The sequence below is a fragment of the Glycine soja genome, chromosome 8 (genome assembly GCF_004193775.1).
Source record: "Glycine soja cultivar W05 chromosome 8, ASM419377v2, whole genome shotgun sequence".
Lineage (NCBI taxonomy): Eukaryota > Viridiplantae > Streptophyta > Magnoliopsida > Fabales > Fabaceae > Glycine > Glycine soja.
This window is the reverse complement of record NC_041009.1, coordinates 6172971-6192302: the sequence shown is the minus strand read 5'-3', so window position 1 is coordinate 6192302 and position 19332 is coordinate 6172971. Positions and strand designations below refer to the sequence as shown.

Genomic DNA, 19332 nt, shown 5'->3' with positions numbered 1-19332 from the left:
GTGGTTAAAGAATGCATGGGTCAGTGTCCTTCACCGCTTGTGTTTGATTAATCACAGCAATGCATTTCATTGTGAGCTACTACTTCTCGAGAAGGAACCAGATTACAATACTCTATGGCCAATAATTTTTTCTGAAAAATAATACGTGACCAAAAGAAGAATAAGCTTATTTTATCATTCAAATGATAGTAAAATTTTATAATATTTATATTTTCGGATGTGGGAGGACATACAAATTAATTATAAGTTGTAAAGTTTTATATTCTTGATTTTTTTTCACCAAAAAATGAGAAGATTTAGGCTCGGTGTCTCAAGGGATTTGTCTCATAATTATTTCCGAATGACCAATTCATAATGTTGAAATGTATTTCTTTTTCTTATTTTCGGAATGATGAATTCAAAAAATAAAATAATATTACAAAAAGGATGGAGGAAATAACTTGGAAGTGCGGGATTTTCTTCCTGCAACTCCGCAAATCTCATATACATTATTCAATTTTTCTTTAATTTCAACATTGTTCTTACGAATAGTTTATAAATCTCAATCCGTATAGACCTTAAATAAAAATCATAGATTTAATATAAATTTATATATGTAAAAAAATACATTATTAGATCAAAACTAATAGTTACAAAATTTATTATGTAAACTTATATGTGTATTAAATATATATTAAAAATTCTAGTATTATATATAACGACGTGAATTATTTTTTAACATAGTTAATCTATTAGCTCAATTAATTAAAGTGTTGGGTTAATAACGCAAAAATCACATGTCTGAGTCCTCGTATGGATCATACGGATTAACAATCCATATGGGCATTACAGATTGACAATCTGTATAGGCTATGCCTAAAGGTATTTTTGGTTTTCTTCTCTCACTGCTGGGTGTATAAAGAAATTTTCTGGGTGCGGAAAGAAAAATTCCCATAATTATGGACCGATTATTGCAGGTCCATAACGCAACACTTATTGCATCCAAGTGTCGTCTTCATGATTCATTGTATTTTTTTTTTCCAAGTGTTGTTTGAAATAGTGCTATGTTTTTTTTTTTTTTAAAAAAAGAAGCTATAATTGTTGTTTAAGTTTCTTTCGGACTTCCATATGTTTTGCAAGTATTTTAAAATGGTTTTTTACTTAGTGAAAAGTTTGTTCGGTTACATTAGTAATTAGTAATATTTGATAAATAAAATGTTTTATGAAATACTATTTCAACTAGTGTTTTAGTCTAATAACAATGTTCATGAGCATATACATAAGACTTTATTAAAAGAGATAAAACTCAATTTGGTGATTTTTATGTTTAAAAAGTTAGTCTGATGACTTCTAATAATAGACATGTGAATCTATAATGCAACACTTACTCATTTAGAAAAAAAAATAACTTCTATTTTTAAAAAAATTATTGAATTTACCTTTCATCCCTTTTCTTACACAACTAGGTTTTATGATTCATTTGTTGGTACCATTATTTATATTATTTTAATAAATTTGAGCGAAGAGAATGCGTTGATGATACGATAGCTTTTGTCTGCATTCTGGATTCTGAGGGCTGAGGGCTTGAATCTTGTTGATCGATGGCCTTCATTCTCATAATTGCTTCTCTTGTTCTATTTCTGTGGATCGTTTCTCTTTGCAAAGTTCTCCTTCTCCCCCGCATCCCTTTCGCCAAACATTTTACGAATAACAATGGTAATGCCTCCTCTTTCTTCCTTTCGCTCCAATTTTTCTTCTTATTTCCCTCGTTTTTTCAGGCAGAGCATTTCGGAAGAGAAATGTCTTGTTGGTTATTGCTCATCCCGATGACGAATCCATGTAATTTCCCAACCACAATTTTCTTATTTCCAATGTTAATTCCTTCGATTTGGATCCTTCTCCAAAAACGCTGCGTTTCGTCAAATTTCATATTTCCCGCATTATGATTTCACACCATCTTCAAGTTTTGTTTCATTTCTGCAGGTTCTTTACTCCAACTATAAATTTTCTGACTTCAAAGGGGCATAATGTTCAAATACTTTGCTTATCTATAGGTGAATAACTTTGCACAATCTGTTTTTGTCTTGTAAATTATACAAGTTTTGGTGTATATATGTTTATGTTGATCTTTTCAGCTTTTTGTATGTTAGTTTAGTCTCGTTTTTTTTTTATTAATTTTAATTGTAGTTTTCTTTATTCCCATTCTGTAGTTGAATTTTCTTTAAGTTGACATCTTTCTAAATTAACCAAGTTCAGTTACTGTCTTGATTTTTTTTTTTTTTAATTTTGAGCTATTTTTAATAATGGTAATGTCGCCACTTCATATATATTCACACATTGGCAATGTTATTTAGTTAAAATAGATAATATGTAAAAAAAGTTCGATATTATTGCTCAGATGATAGTAGACTTAATGTTATAATCAAACTATTAGCTTGAGCTACACAACTCAGGTTATTTCTTGCTATCAGCTTTCACAGTTTACATTTAATAGAAATTTTCTTTTTCTTTTCTATAATTCTAGCAGAGTAGAGGGATCACTTTGGGGAATGGGTGAGAAGGAGACTAAGGAAGATTCTGTGAATGAACGGGAGAATAAAACAGAATGACTGAGAATTAGTAAGGAGGGGGGGGGGGATCGAAAAGATTGTGAAGAGTCTGTAATGGGGAGGCTGGTATTGAGAATTGAGAGAAAATTACGAGGGTTGGATGGGGGGAGTTTCCTGGTGTCTGGGACCCCATTGTCATTCTGTTTCTATTTTCTTTTCCATCTCTGTATTCCTTGTTTCTCATAAATTCAGAGGATTACCTTTCAATTCCTTATGAGCAATTCTCCATTTTGCATTATTATTATATACATATTACAGTCCTTAATGATCTTTCATTGGAAGATTTATTTTTAATTTTACAGATTTAGGGCAAGAAATTCTATCTTAGAATGTTAGCTATGAAATTTTCAATGTCACAAAACCAAAGCTTCGAAGTTTATGTTTCAGTCCTTTGGATAATTTTTAATTTTTATTATTTTTCTGTAGGTGATGCAGATGGCAAAGGAAATATCAGAAAACAAGAGCTTTTTCAGGCTTGTGTAGCCCTCAAGGTGATTTACAAAATGGCATAAAATAGTTGTGGTTTCAAACATAATAGCAGAGCTTCTCTATACATATTAAACATTGCTCCTGTCAGGGAACTGTTTTATTTTTTATTTTTCCTTGGATCACTTAGTGGTCATAGCTTTCCAATCTTAGAACATAAGTTTCTAGGGAAATCTAGGTAGACTTTCCTTGATAGTGTTCTAAACATAAGTTAAAAATGACAGTATCTGGCTAAAATTTAATAGGGGTATTGTGTTTTTTTATTTTTTTATTTTTAACCTATCCCTCCCTCCTTTCACCCTTTACCACCAAGCCAAACTTATATTTCTGGGTATTGCTTGTTTGACATTGAAAATTGTGTACGCAGGTTCCGATGCAACAAGTGAAGATTGTCAACCATCCTGATCTGCAGGTTTTGATCCAATAGGTCTCTGGAAGTTATAATATTTACTATTCTGAATCTTACTGTTAGTTCCTTATATTGCGGTTGTTTAACTTTTTATCATACCTAGGATGGTTTTGGTAAAGTTTGGAACCATAGCTTATTGGCAAAGATTATTGAGGAAGAAATAACCAGTCGTTGCATTGATATGGTAAGACTGTGCTGCCTTAGGCATGTTTCGGCAGACCAGTACTTCCTGTGTAAATTATCTCTCTTGATGCTCCTTTTTCTTATCCCTTTTTCCCCAGATTATTACCTTTGACAGCTATGGTGTCTCAGGTCATTGTAATCATCGTGATGTGCATTATGGAGTATGGTAAGTTGAACATTAGTATTGATCAATATCAAAGAACTATAGCGGAAAAATCTGGGGATATAGTAGCATGATTGGATGGACTTAGTTCAAGGAAGAAAATTGTTTGTTTTCTAAATGCTCTCAAAAAGCTAACAAAAACAAGTGTTATTTATTCAAAATAAGTTGTACAAAAATTGCACTAACATTTGCACTTTTTGAGAATTATTTCAGACAATATAATTTTAAAATTGAAATAACAATAAATGAGTCATATCGGCACACATTGTATACTCTAAGCTCATTGTCCCCCACCCTTACTATGCTATAACAAATAACAATTGCAATTTTCAGCTGTGGTGCTATTTTGTTCTTGTTACTGTTAGGAGCAGCTTAGTTTGTTTGCTTAAAAACACTTCAATACTCAAATAACCTTGAACAAATTTTCTAATACATGTCAATATCCTTTTTTAAATACTGAAATTGTTTTAAAAGCTCCTGCAAGCTACTGTGCAGTGGTGTTTAGATTATTAAACTCGTTAAAATTGATATTGATATTTGATCATGCATGCTTCTTATAGAAATTGTTTAAATTCCATGAGTAATTTCTTTGTTTATTGTGTCTATTGTCTCATAATTGGTCCCAAGTCTAGATAAAGGAGAGGGGTTGTGTTAGGCTGTTGACAATCCATGCAAAACTTGCCAATATCTCAAACATGGATCACTTACAACAGATTGTGTCCCTGAGAATGATTTTTAACTGTGCCCAATGGCATCATCGATCCATATAGTCAACCTCACCAAGTGGAATAAGACTTTTGTTGTAGTATTTTGCTTTGCTGATTGTTAGAATTTTCCTTGTGGATTCTTTAACAGCTCTCTTTGTCCTCATATATGTGATCTCTAGTACAGTATCCAAGAAAACCAAAGATTATGGGACTTAAGTGCATGAGGATATAGGACATTATCCATGATTTGTTAGAACTGCATTATTTTCTCTCATTCTTATGCTACTGTCTCTTACATTGAAATTTTTTCCATGTTGTAAACAGCAAGCTACTGCATGATATTTTACAAAGGGATATTGAAGTTTGGGAGCTTGTATGTATTTTCTTTGTTTTATTTTCTCATCTTATTTGACCAATTATTTTATTATAACTCATCCCAATTGCCTTATTCTCCTGGGATATCTTCATTATTCTTAGGTTAGCACCAATATTTTGCGCAAATATAGTGGTCCTGTTGATATCTGGTTGTCCATATTTTTGACCATGCTGCACACAAATGGAACAATGCAGTGCTTGGTAAATGAACATTCCCGTAGGAGCGGTATTGCAATGGCCCAACATTCAAGCCAGTGGGTGTGGTACGCATGCTTTACCTTACTTTTATTATAAAAACTATAGACTAAATGTCTTTCCTTGAAATTTTGCAAATGTTTAGTTTGGATTCTATTTCTTTTAATGTTTTTCCTTCCTTTAATCTTTGCCCTCCTTGTGTCAATATTGCAATCTATCACACATGACATCTATGTTATATATATTTAGAAACTTCGACTGAAATTATCTCAAAGAAGCATTGCACAACAGCACATCTTTTTATCTCCATCTAAATTCTTTTTTGCAGGTTCCGCAAGCTTTTTGTAACCTTGTCCAGTTATACCTATATGAACACTCTTAGAAAGGTAAAGTAAAGATGCAATGCTGAAGGAGTTGTGTTGCTTGTGAGATCAGCTTTCATTTTTTTGCAAACCTGCTCCTGCTCTGTATCTATAATCTTTCTTCCGGGTTCAAGCTAAATACATTATGTGGATTGTACTCTGCGGCTCAAGCAGCCTTTCACTTTCTCATGACATGATTGAACGGAATCACTGCTAATTTTCTTCCAAATATCCTAGGTGCATATCAGTGGTCTGGTCTAAGTTTATCAGATTTTGTTTACTGAGTTTTCAATTTATTGTATTGATAAAGTAGCACAATAATATTCTTTACTACCGATGTATTAGCAAATAGCCATGAATCCTTCGTGACTTTTTCGATCAATCTTGAATCACCCACGGGCTAAAACTTGTAATTAATTGTCCTGTAATTATATTATATTTGGCCAACTTATTTTTTTTATCGGTAGGAATCAAACTCAGATAATTTGGATTTACACTCAATTGTCAAATACTTGTATGTGTCTTGGTTAAGTAAATTCAAATTAAGTAAGCTATAAAGCATGATGATTTTACTTGAAGTAACATTTGATCTTATAGTTTATAACTTGTTATTTTTTTTTCATTAATATTAATATTTTAATAAATTCTTTATTTATTTCTTCTTTTAATATTACATTATCTTTTTAATGTAAATATTTTTTAACAGAAATTATAAGAGTTCAAAAATACTAAAAAAAACTTAAAAAATACACTGTCTACATCAATAGAAAACGGAGATTAACAATAAAAATTAGTCACTTAAATATATCTCAGTATTTATAAGGATTAATCTTTAGCTTTGGTACGAGAAATGCCACAGGTTCACAAAAAAGGGATCCAAACAGCTTTTTGTTTGTTATATAAATTAAAGTTTGAAATTTACATCTCTTTCACACCCAAGAGTGTTCTAAACAGAATTTGTTCAACAGCAGTAAAGAACTAAATAATCTTCAATAAAAAATAATTGGAGTATGCTAATTTAATCAAAGAGTTTGAGTATTCTAATGTTTTATAAAAAAAAAATAATTTGACATCACTGCACCAGAAGGTAGACAACTTGGTTTAGAACAGTCAATGACCCAAAAAAAAAAGGACTCAAAAAGTGACCCATCTATCTTTTCCGCTTCCTTTGCCTCAAATCAGGAAATTTAAGGACAGGAAGTGTGACACACCAATTGTATTTCTGGTGTGGGAAATTTTGTGAGCAAGATACTCCTAGACTTCTCTTACAAATATAAGTAGTTAATTTGTTAACGTTAAAATTAAATTATTTGAATATTATTTGAATTTGATTTTTGGTGGAAATAATTTTTTGTAATGTTTTATTTATTTTTTGATCGAATTCTAAATTAACCAAAGCCTCGTTTTAGGATGAAACGGAGGATTAAGATAAAAAATACTTATGCTTACATTTGTTATATCTATGTTGTAAGTTTGGAACTCAGAGAAAAGCATAAGCACCAAGACGACAAATGAGAAGACTAAGCTTTTCAGGGGGCATCCTTTATTCCTTTAGACTTTTTTTATTCAGAAACAGCAAACATGTTGAAAATTTATGTCACAGAATCTCGGAGATTTTGTGGACCTTAGCCGAGAAAACATCAAAGGAATGCTGATCTTTGGACTTTATAAGATGATTGATGTATGAGAATATGCAGGAAAGCTTCCTCTTTTCTGACTCATCCTGTAAACATAAACAATAGATCATGGATATAATATTTTAATTGGAAAAACAAAAATCAGAACTTGCAGAGTATTTGACAAATAAAGGATTTAGTACTGAAATAATCAACTTCTCAACAAACACATATAGAAAAAAAAATAAAGAAATAGAATGAATCAAACTTCTTTTATAAGTTAAAAATCAACTTGTTCACTTTAATTTATTTTTTTAAAAAAAAACTCTCATTTTCTCTTTTGAAGTAGATACTTGATTTTACTTTATGGAAGAAATTAGTTTCATTTTTGCCTTCTTATTTTATCTGAGAAATCTGTGTAATTTTTTAATTGACGTGACAAGTTATACTTAGTAGGACAAGAATTGAGACAAATAAATGCGACGGTGATTTCAGTCCAAAAAAAAACCTTAAAACAAGTTAATTCAAGCAGACACCACTTAATTTAGTCACACAGAATAAATCAAAAGAAATGTAAAAATGAAATAAAAGTTGATTGTAGAACATAATAATACATCAGGGAAATAATACAAACCACAACAACTATAGATCAAATGCAGCAATTCAAAGAAAGAATTAAACAAACAAACTCAACATGTTCTATATAACATCCTAGAACTTGGACTTTAAATCAGCAACAACATCTTTGTCCACTTGAAAAGCCTTGGCAAGAACATCACTAGCAATGTCTGGCGTGGCCCCGAACACAGCATTAGCAATAGTGATAACCCCCGGGTTTTGGCTGCTGAGAGCTGCAATGGCAACAGCATTGCCATAACCCACATTTCTCTGGTAGTGCACAAGTCCCACAGGGAAGACAAACACATCACCCTTTTGCAGCACTTTGGTGACATGGCGGTTTCCGGGGTTTGATGTCACGAAACCAACTTCAAGAGTGCCTTCGATCACGGTGAGGATTTCGGTGGCACGAGGGTGAGTGTGAGGAGGGTTTGTGCCCCACGGTGCAAAGTCAATGCGGGCAAGTGAAATTCCTAAAGTGTTTAGTCCTGGTAGCTGTGAAACTGTAACTGGAGCCACCTTGGATCCTACTGGGTTTGATGTGTTTCCTTCTAGGTGAAGTCCTCTGAAGAAGAAGTCATTGGCCTTTACTAGTGTAGGGTCCTTGCAAGCCAATCCATTTACTAGCACTGTTAAAGTTGAATATGACACAAACAAATTGTACAAGTTAGAATTACAAACTTGATTAATACTTATGATTTCTGCAGCAATATATTTCTTAAAACATATACCCTTTATTAAATATATGGAATAATTCATGTGAAATTCACTGATCATAACTAGCTTGGTCCATTTATTATTCAGTAAATTTTATAAAAAAAAAAAAGGTGTGTTAAGTTAATAATGTATTACGAACTTTGAAATCTAATACGAAAGTGTTTGATGCATATCACGTACACTTACCTTGACTTTTGGGGTCTGCCACACAGAAATCCTGAAGTGGACTGTGATCAGCTGCCAAGGCTAGAGTGAAGGTGAGAGCCATGAGGCAAAAGAAGTGTGCACGAGTGACCATATTAATGATTTTAGGGGTGTTGTCTAATAGACTACCGTTGATGTTTTGTTTCTGAATTCTGATGCTGCTGTTCAAGAATGGGGATTGTTTGCCACCTTTATATATAGGGGGAACATCCATAATTAAGTGGAAGAAAATCATTTTTGCCGCTGAAAAGAGGCTTGAAATAGTCATTTTGATGGTTTTCATTTTTATTATTTTTTGTTGATGCAAATACTGCAGCTTATAAATGTATGTACCTGGCGGCTGCCTATGGTCCTGATATTTTATACACTTGCATGTATCGATCAATATATATTACTAGCATCAACTGGAACCTGACATATGGAATTCATCCTAGCTAGCTATATATTATCAATCCTAGGAGTATGCACACTTTTAATTTATGTAGAGGGCCGGGTTTCATTTTAATATATGATAATCAAAATCAATTAATCATAAGGTAATAATGAATGGCATTATGGCAGTGCTCCCGTATACCAAAATACTTTAACATCTATTAGGAATTCAGGATTTAGATCAATGTCAAATCAGACTATATATCATATAGATAATTTATAAACATTATAATCTCTTAATCCAACAAAGCATCTTTTAAGTATATTACTTACAAATCATGACTAAAAATAATTTATAATCATTCTTTCCTTAACCCACTTAAAGAATTCAAATTCAGAAAAATAATCTCACATCAATTAATTCACATGTTTAATAATAAACTTAAACTATGTATAACTTAATATATATATATATATATATATATATATATATATAAAGAATATATTTTATATTCTTAAATTAATATAAATATATTTTATATTAATTTCAAGTACTTTTTATTTTTATTTAAAATAAAAAATATATATAAAATAATTATATTTTAAATTAAATCTAACCAATTAACTTGCTAGTTTAAATTTATTCAAATCAAACTTTAAATTGAATCAATTCTTATTGAGTGGAGTTGAGATTGATTTAAATCAATTCAACTCTCCTCATTTATATTCCTAAGTCTAATTATTTGCTTAGCAAACTACCATAAATTAGGAACTAAAATTTTGGGAGAGAAAAAAAAATAGTTTTACATTTTACAATATTTGTTTTTCTGTGGCAGATAACAAAAAAATGAGATAAAAAAAAAGGTTTTAGAATTTGCAAGGCTTGACCACCAAAACCACCTCTAAGTACAGCCAGCTATATAGGCTGGTATCAAAAGTGTCTAACTCCCTATGAATGTAGCTGGACTAGTTATGTGTTAAACAATAATGTATCAAATTTCATTTGAGCCCAAAACTGAATTTGATATTTTTAGAAGAACGGCAAGAAAATGCAAATATTGGAGGAGATTAGGTGGTTTTAGACACTCCCAAATTACACGCACAACCACACCTTTTAATTCTCCGCACCAATCTTTTAGAAGATAAAAAGCGAAAAGAGGTTCGTTCCATTTCCCGCTTCTTCTTTTTTCCCTCACTTTTCCCCGGCGAGAAAATGAGAGAAATCCTCCACATTCAGGGCGGCCAGTGCGGCAACCAGATCGGAGCCAAGTTCTGGGAAGTGATCTGCGATGAGCACGGCATCGACCACACCGGAAAGTACAGCGGCGACTCCGAACTCCAATTGGAACGCATCAATGTCTACTACAACGAGGCCAGCGGTGGAAGGTACGTTCCACGCGCCGTCCTCATGGATCTGGAGCCCGGCACGATGGACTCGGTCAGATCCGGGCCGTTCGGGCAGATTTTCCGCCCCGATAACTTCGTCTTCGGGCAGTCCGGCGCCGGCAACAACTGGGCCAAGGGTCACTACACGGAGGGCGCCGAGCTCATCGACTCCGTCTTGGATGTTGTGAGGAAGGAGGCCGAGAATTGCGATTGCATGCAAGGTCTCCTCAATTCCATTCATTTCATTTCATTTTTCTTACAATTTCACTTTATATAGACATCGTTTTTTTAAATTGCGGTTGCGGTGAGCCAGAAAACCTTTACAATGCGTCGATGTGGGGTCTTCAACAATTTATTGTTTGCAATTGTAATCGTTTGAATTTCATTGTGTTGGTTTTGACAGGGTTTCAGGTGTGCCACTCTTTGGGGGGTGGAACTGGCTCGGGCATGGGAACACTTCTCATCTCGAAGATAAGGGAAGAGTACCCTGATCGTATGATGTTGACTTTTTCCGTTTTTCCTTCCCCTAAGGTGTCGGACACAGTTGTGGAGCCGTACAATGCCACCCTTTCTGTGCACCAGCTCGTTGAAAATGCCGATGAATGCATGGTCTTGGACAATGAGGCTCTCTATGATATCTGTTTTCGTACCTTGAAGCTCGCTACACCAACTTGTAAGTTTCGGATTTCTTTGTTTGAATTTTTGTAAAACTTATGGTGTCATTGTAGCGGTTATTGTTGTTGTTCTGCTACTCTAGGTGGTCATGCTAGTGTACTTCATTTTTCTGTAGATTAACTGTTAAGTAATGATTGGTACAGTGATGTCGTTGACATTTCAATTTGCCATTTAAGTTAGTAATTTACGAAAACATATCATTAGGCCTAACCTATATATGTTTTGGGTCCCTACGTATGCTTGGCATTTCTTTTGTTTCTGATTCCTGCAATCTTCTTCATCACCTGTTTTGGTCCTTGCCTTAAACTTAACAGTTAACTACATTTTTTACAAATATAGGATTTTTGTTTCTGATTCCTGCAATGTTCTTCATCCCTCTTAAAAAAAACACTCTTTTGTTATTGGTATTTTATGTCCCTTGAAAAATATCGGAATTTTATTTGTAGATTCTACTGTTATTTTCTTTTAAACATGGCTATTTTTGGTTTTAGTTCCTACTGTAACCAAAACAATTGACGGCAAATATTGGAGGGATAAAAAGTGAGAAAAATGCTACAAGGATTAAAAACCAAAAATACTGCAATATTTGCAAGGGCATAATTTAAACCGGTATCCTTATATTTGTAGGATTTTAGTGGGTTTAGGCCTTATGTTTCAGTCATAGCTGGTGGTTATGGTTGTTGAATACTTGAATTTATTTTATTCAGTCATTTTGGCCTTTAGTCCCCTTTTCTAAATGGAATATAAATTGTATTATATTTGATTCTCATTTAGTTGTGAGTTCAATTTTTCATTTGTTTTTTCTTGTTTGTTGCAGTTGGGGACCTTAACCACCTCATTTCTGCTACCATGAGCGGAGTTACTTGTTGTCTACGTTTCCCTGGGCAGCTGAACTCTGATCTTAGGAAGCTTGCCGTGAATCTGATCCCATTCCCTCGTCTCCATTTCTTCATGGTTGGATTTGCACCCTTGACATCAAGAGGATCCCAGCAGTACCGCAACTTGACTGTGCCAGAACTGACTCAGCAGATGTGGGATTCTAAGAACATGATGTGTGCTGCAGATCCACGCCACGGTCGTTATTTGACCGCATCCGCAATGTTCCGTGGTAAGATGAGCACCAAGGAGGTGGATGAGCAGATGATCAATGTACAGAACAAGAACTCTTCCTACTTTGTCGAGTGGATTCCCAACAATGTCAAGTCTAGCGTGTGTGATATCCCACCAAAGGGCCTTAAGATGTCATCCACTTTCATTGGGAATTCAACATCAATCCAGGAGATGTTCCGGAGAGTTAGCGAGCAGTTCACGGCGATGTTCAGGCGCAAGGCTTTCTTGCATTGGTACACCGGTGAGGGAATGGACGAAATGGAGTTCACCGAGGCCGAGAGTAACATGAATGATCTGGTGGCAGAGTACCAGCAATACCAGGATGCTACTGTTGACGAGGAAGAGTATGAGGATGAAGAGGAGGAGGAGGCTTAAGGCGTCTGAGTTGTCAAGGTGGTATCAAATTGCAATGTGGATGAATGGCTTTCAACAAGTTTAAAATGTGGAGCAGTCAAAAAACATTGACTTGTTCTTGGGATTGTTGTATGAATTGATGAGGATCGTTGTTTAACCTGGGTTTTGTTGATAAAGCGTATTATTAAGTCATCGAATGTTTTAGTAGGTAGATGATTATATACATCGACGACCGCAGTTCTCGTATTTATATTCCATTTACCCTTTTTCTGTCGATATGTTGATTATGTTTGGTCGGCATTGAATTAAACAAGAATTCATCCGTTTGCCATTATCATTTAAATTCTAATTTAGCATATCGCTCGGAGCAAAGAAAAATAGAGTGGGAGGTGTCAGTTGTGATTGCCATTGATTAATACTATATTTAACCAATAACAATAATCCATGATACTAATGATTAGTTTGTCAAATGGATTCATCATTGTAGCTAGTATTTTGGTTTTCTGTCAATAAAATCCGTTCCATTGATTTATACTAGTTTACAAATTGTTAAAAAAAAATCATTGTAGCTAATATTGTGGGCATACTCTGAGCACTAGTGAGTCTAAGTAAAACCTTCTCCCCTCTACAACTTCTTGTTCCATTGATTTTTACTAGTTTACAAAATGACTTCTGTTTTAAAACTAGTGTCACGTTCGATTCATAGAGTGGGAACACTCATACATGGTGGTAACTCAAGCACACATATCTGTGAATTGAATACATGTAAGTTTTGTCTCAGTGAAGAAGTGGTCAGCTCATGCACCAAGATTAAAAAGACGAATATTATTTTATTTTGATGTAACCTCCAGTTATGATGTTACGCCAAGGCAAAGATCAAATATCAAACTTTGATTAAAGAATCTATGTACCAAATAACTTTTGTCAATAATTTTTGGTTTACACTCATTCCTGAATACATTTGTATCTGAAAAAAAGAGTGTAAAACTATGACAGTTGTTAATAGTACATAAACCATTTGCTGATAGAAATCAAAACAAATGCTGTAATGCCGTTCGCATGTGCTGCTGTCAAGCTCAAGCAAAGCAACAAAGACTTTTGGAAATAAGAAAATAACTTGGATATACTGTTAATTTTTGGATTATTTTAATAGGCATATATTTTTAATGTAAAACTTTACACGATCAATTAATTAAAAGTTTTTTAATATGATTTTTATAATAATTATTTTGAAAATCAATAAATCTATTATATTAAAAAAATTCATATTCTTAGTGGATTCATTATTTATTTATTTTAGAAGAATAACAATAAATCACGACTAAATAACTGTTAAGATTATACCAAAATAATCATGATGTGATGTAATTAATAGATAAACTTGACCCTTAAGTCTATGATTAAGAATTTGATCATATGACCATAATAATAATTCATGAGTAAATAAGTGTTAGATTATATAAAAAAAAATATATTGTGACATGATTAATAAATAATCTTATCTTTTAAATATGTGTTCGTGAATTTGATCTTTAATTTATGTACACGTATATTTGTTGAGAGACGACAATTATTAAAAAAAATTATGCACAAAGAAATGTTAAGATCAAGAGTTTTATAATAATAAATTGTGATGGAATAATTGGGTAAATTTTTTTCCAATGATAATCTATGATAATTTCTTTATGAGATAAAATGGGTTTAAGAAATAAACATGAAAAGAAAGGAGGGAAGAGAAAGTGGGGTAATAAAAGAAGCAAGGATCCATAATGATGATGATGATGCGTTGGCAGTGGTGGAAACCAAAGACGGGAAATCGGTAACGTTTTCTATAATGAGACAGGGTGTTAACGGCTAGAAACGAAGGAAGGAGTAACATAAAATGGAGGTTCAATTTGCCCTCCCATTCCACTAACACACATCACATCTCCCTCTCGCACGCGACGAGGGAGCTCCGCTTCGGAATCTCACTCCCTCTTTCTGCTAATGTTCGTTTTCGTGCCCCCTCTTTCCATTTTCCAGATCTGCCTGCTTTTTCTACATTTCTTGATCCAATTGTTTTTTAATCTTTCAGTGACAAGATGGTTGCTCAGAAATTCGTTGTTGATTTGAACAAGCCCCTTGTGTTCCAGGTAAAACTCCCAAGCCCAATAATAACTTCTTGTTTCAATTTCAACCAAGCTCGCACCACATACATTACTTGAAGGAGTTATAAGGTTGATTGAACAATTAACATTTGCCTATTAAAAAAAATACATCACTTTAATTGTTGTTTATTTGTTGTCTGGATTGCATCGTCGCAGGTTGGGCATCTTGGGGAAGCCTATGATGAGTGGGTTCACGATCCTATCGTAAGCAAGGAAGGCCCTCGGTTTTTCCAAAATGGTTTTCTCGAGGTAAATACATACATACATACATACATTCTTATTTGTTAACAATTGTAAATCAATCAAAGCAATTTCATTGTTTATGAGATCACATTGATTTGAATCATTAAGTTAACTAACATTGTGGAGGTTGGATTGGGACAAACAGTTGTTCACGCGCACCGCGTGGTGGGTGATTCCAACCGTTTGGGTGCCGGTTGCAAGTTGGTTCATTTCCAACTCCGTAAAATCAGGCCTCCCTTCTCTTGATGTAGCTCTGCTCGTCTTTCTTGGCATCTTCGTTTGGACTTTGGCCGAATACACATTGCACCGTTTCCTCTTCCATGTCAAAACCAAGAGCTACTGGTAAATTGAACAACTTGAATACATGTCATGTAGAGATTAGTTGGAACCATGGGCATGTTTTGTGTATGTACTTGTTGTGATGAATCAAATTTACATGCATGATATTGACTACTTGTCTTTTAAATTTTGCATCAGGGGAAATACCTTGCATTATCTTCTCCATGGCTGCCACCACAAGCACCCCATGGATAGCTATAGACTTGTTTTCCCCCCTGTAGCTGCAGCTATATTAGCCCTCCCGGTATTTCTCTTCTTACCTTTATATACCAAATATAATGCATTTCCATACCTTTATTAGCTTTTATGTTTCCTCATGAGAATTGAATCGTAGCCCCTACCCCTCATATAATTTCAGACATTAATGAGAAGATTAATGGGTGATATTATATGCACATGCATAACAAATTGTAAATGCATTGAAATAGCCTCCGTTAATTTTCTCATTAACAACTAAGATTACTCACTTTACCTTTGCTCACTAACTTTAGAATAGTTAAATCCTGTTATCTAGATAAAAAATTTGTTAATGAGTAACTCTGTTTTGCACTTTTGGTTCATATAAAATGTTGTCAATTTAGTTCGTCAAGCTCCGTTGTCATTATTATGGTTTCAAAAACCTTGATTTAGTTCGTATGAATTTGTTATAGATGCAATGCAATTCAATTCATTAATGCTGAATTGCTGATATTGAAGTATTCAGTTAATACTGTAAAATATTTTAGTTGTTTACATATTATGAAAATCTTCCTTGTGTATAGTTTATAATTGAAGTCTTCTAATGTACAGTTTATATCCACAAAAGGAAATGTTATTAGAGAAGAAAAATGAATGTCAGGATTAAATTTTATATCTTGAGAACATAAAAGGCATTCAATACTTTTGTCATTGAAAAAAATAAGAGAATTGGCCGGAGGATTTTGTAGAAGGATATAGAATTATTCTTCTCATGGAAGGAAACCAAAAACTCATAAGCCTTATCAAGCAAATAGTTTATAGCTCCCAAAAGGACATTTTTGTACCCGTAATCATCCTGTGGTTGGAGCTTCCAAAAAATGGTTGCTTCTGGAATGTCCCAAGAGAACCTAAGGACACCATATGTATAACAGTTTGCAGATTTCCTCTGAAAACGGCCAGAAAACATTTTATAAAATGATTGATTAGTATGAAGATGTTGGTGAAGTTCAGAAACACCTCTATTCTATGCCCATACTTTTCTAGTTTAACTTGATAAGAGGTTCCATGAATTGATGTTGGTGTTTTTCTCTTCCGTTTTCAGATCTGGAACTTGGTGAAGCTTATATGCACCCCTTCGGTTGCTCCTGCCGTGTTTGGAGGTATTTTGTTGGGCTATGTGATGTATGATTGCACCCATTACTACTTACACCATGGTCAACCAAAGTCTGATGTGCCCAAAAGTCTTAAGGTAAAAGTGTTTCCCCTCCTTTAGCTGGATGATAATTAAATTACAGTTCCTCACTCCAATGGGTTACTAAGCAGAATCATCTTGTCAATTAATGTTAGGTACAAAAAAAAAATGGTCTTTTAGCATTTGTGAATATTGAATTTGATTAGATGTTGAAGGACATTAAATTCGTACACAGTGAATGTGCTTTCCTTATCATTTTTTGTTATACTCATGAGTCTCTTATACTGGCCATAAAACATGGTAGTATTCTCCTCTTCACTCTTCTAGAGATTTGGATTGTCTCATTTTCTTTTGGAACAAGAGTGTCTTTCTCAGAGAGAGAGAGAGAGAGAGAGAAACAACTCTTGTTCCAAACACGAATACACGGTGCTGCTTGCCTCATTTATTTTTTGATCATGGCATTGAGATATATTCTTGTTGTGTTGGTCCTTTCTGTATGATGTAAATTTTTAAGCCAGGAAAAGACAAATAATAATTTCTTTGTTATTTTGCAGAAATATCACTTAAATCATCATTATCGGCTCCAGAACTATGGCTTTGGGATCACTTCACCCCTGTGGGATAAAGTTTTTGGAACGGTTCCTCCTCCTCAATCAAAGGGGGATGCCAAACGTAGATAAGTTACTGTCAAGGTTGCATTTGTTCATTGGTTAAGAATAGTTCATTCAGGAGCTTCACACGAGATGTGTTGATAATTTCATTATTCATGTCTTGTTTGTCTAATTATTTTGCTCCTCAATTGATGTTTCTGAGGGTTAACGTGCCACCATCTTGTGTCAAAACATCCTGCAAAATTTGATAATTATCAAATTTATTTATTGTATAAAACTCGCCTCCTTCTACACAGTTCTTTTATTTATGTTGTAACTTTGCTTTCCGCATGAATCCTTGTAGTGTGGGATGCCTTTGTGTGGGTTAACTTCTATTTTCAAAGAAATCAAGATATTCAATTACCTTGGGCCCCATTCTCGATGGTTTCCCATTTTCAGTTTCGGAATGATTAAAAACTGAACCAGTTTTTGAGTGTTTGAGTTTTAGTTTTGAAATTTTAGAAGCTATTGTAAGTCGAAGATAGTTAAAATAAATACGTTGTTCTATTTTATTGTGTTTCATTATGAAAATTCAAGTAATAAGATAAGACATTCTTTGTTAATTTCTTCACCAAAAATTTTAATCAACAACACAAATTCATAAGCAACTCAACCAGAAGATAATAAATTTTCCAAACTGCATTTTTTTTAAGAAAAATAACTTTTCCATTTGAATCTTAAAAGAACAGAAAAGATCTTAACAAAACAGATCAAGATCAAGGGACATTTTCAGTTTCAAGATCTTAACAGATGTCTAACAAATTATAAAAAAAATAATCTCAAACAAGATCTTAATAGAACGGATCAAGGCACATACAAACAGTGAGAGAAAGAGACAATGCGACAAAGAAAATGTACTCACTGAAGTTTTGGAAATTATTGTATCAGAAGATAACTGCAAACTATAACGAAATTCATTGCACATTAATATCTTTCTATAACGAAATGGAGTTGCTTTCAAGTTCGGTAAAAACGTGAAGCCAGTGGTGGTTGTAGATTAGTTATGGGTATTTACTGAAAGGTAAGACATTATTATTTATTATTTATAACTGAAAAGTAAGATGCCACGCCTAAAAAAAAAGTAAGATGCGACGCAGGAAAAGGAGGATTGGGGGCGCGAGCAGCTACGGTGAGCGGCAACCGACACGAAGCAATGGAGGAGACAATGGCGCGTGAACGGAGGAGAGAGAGAGAGAGAGCACTGACATGAACGGAAGAGAGACAAACCAGAATAGCGCGCGAGAGCAGCAACAATATCAGAAGGGTAAAACTAACCCCAAAATTCTAAAACCTATTTTTTGTTTTTGTGTTTATGGTAAAAACAAAATTAGAATCTAATAAAAATCAAAACCCACAATAAATTATGTCGAACACAATTTGATTTTAAAATAGCACTTCAAAATCACAAGTTTACAATCAGCCGAATGAACTTTAATTATTTATACTTTCAAATTATCTTTTATCGAAAATTATTCTTTTTTAAAATACGAATTATTTATATTTTTATTGATTAAATATATTTATTTTTTTTACTGTTATAATATTAAATAATTGTCTCTTATAGTTCGTTTTCATAACATCATCAGCGTGCTTTCAAACTTGAGAAAATTGTAAATTTCATCCCTTATTTATTTAAGAATTATAAATTTGATCTTTTTTATAATTTAATTTATGAATTTAGTGATCCAATTTTTTTAATCTTATTATTTTAATTTTTATTCACGAAATTTGACTTGAATATGACGATCAACATCCAATAAAAATGAATTAAATTAACATTTAATTTTGGGATTGAAAATTAAAATAACGGGATTGCAAAAAATTAAGGAACTAAAATTAAATTTTAAAACAAATAATAAAACTAAATTTACAATTTTACCATCAAACAAAAATGTCTAAGTAATAATATTTATAGAAAGATGAAGGAATAATTGGGAGTTTAAAAATTTGTCTATTTGTACTTAAGTAAGATATTCATTTTCTTTTACAATGAAGTAATCTATTCATTAAGAGTGAAATGATTGAAATTGTTCTTAACTTATTAAGTCAAAGGCTAATTTTATT

At 33.3% G+C, this 19332-nt stretch overlaps 4 protein-coding genes across 6 annotated transcripts; 3 read left to right on the top strand and 1 right to left on the bottom strand.

The window, feature by feature from the left end:
* Positions 1 to 1454: 1454 nt before the first annotated feature.
* Positions 1455 to 5962, top strand: LOC114421453 (N-acetylglucosaminyl-phosphatidylinositol de-N-acetylase-like). 3 transcript variants are annotated; one of them, XM_028387367.1, is made up of 10 exons: positions 1455 to 1695; positions 1758 to 1818; positions 1963 to 2033; positions 3015 to 3079; positions 3442 to 3486; positions 3587 to 3667; positions 3765 to 3832; positions 4861 to 4909; positions 5107 to 5174; positions 5435 to 5962. In XM_028387367.1, exons 1-10 carry the CDS (start codon positions 1581 to 1583, stop codon positions 5499 to 5501), a joined length of 690 nt encoding a protein of 229 aa, XP_028243168.1. In that variant the 5' UTR covers positions 1455 to 1580; the 3' UTR covers positions 5502 to 5962. The 3 variants fall into 3 exon arrangements, with proteins under 3 accessions (XP_028243168.1, XP_028243169.1, XP_028243167.1); XM_028387366.1 differs by having other exon boundaries at positions 1458 to 1695; positions 5014 to 5174; XM_028387368.1 differs by lacking the exons at positions 1758 to 1818; positions 1963 to 2033 and having other exon boundaries at positions 1456 to 1695; positions 5014 to 5174.
* A 1833-nt stretch (positions 5963 to 7795) lies between these two features.
* On the bottom strand, positions 7796 to 8717 carry LOC114420858 (putative germin-like protein 2-1). Its single transcript, XM_028386578.1, has 2 exons — positions 8606 to 8717; positions 7796 to 8331 (listed from the first exon to the last, which is right to left on the bottom strand). Exons 1-2 carry the CDS (start codon positions 8715 to 8717, stop codon positions 7796 to 7798), a joined length of 648 nt encoding a protein of 215 aa, XP_028242379.1.
* A 1255-nt stretch (positions 8718 to 9972) lies between these two features.
* On the top strand, positions 9973 to 12857 carry LOC114421451 (tubulin beta chain-like). The gene is made up of 3 exons (XM_028387364.1): positions 9973 to 10602; positions 10785 to 11054; positions 11874 to 12857. Exons 1-3 carry the CDS (start codon positions 10209 to 10211, stop codon positions 12539 to 12541), a joined length of 1332 nt encoding a protein of 443 aa, XP_028243165.1. The 5' UTR covers positions 9973 to 10208; the 3' UTR covers positions 12542 to 12857.
* Positions 12858 to 14286: 1429 nt separating this feature from the next.
* LOC114421452 (dihydroceramide fatty acyl 2-hydroxylase FAH2-like) lies at positions 14287 to 17631 on the top strand. Its single transcript, XM_028387365.1, has 7 exons — positions 14287 to 14508; positions 14595 to 14652; positions 14824 to 14916; positions 15056 to 15252; positions 15388 to 15493; positions 16529 to 16675; positions 17173 to 17631. The coding sequence occupies exons 2-7, from the start codon at positions 14602 to 14604 to the stop codon at positions 17296 to 17298; spliced, it is 720 nt and encodes a 239-aa protein (XP_028243166.1). The 5' UTR covers positions 14287 to 14508; positions 14595 to 14601; the 3' UTR covers positions 17299 to 17631.
* The last annotated feature ends 1701 nt before the right edge of the window (positions 17632 to 19332 follow it).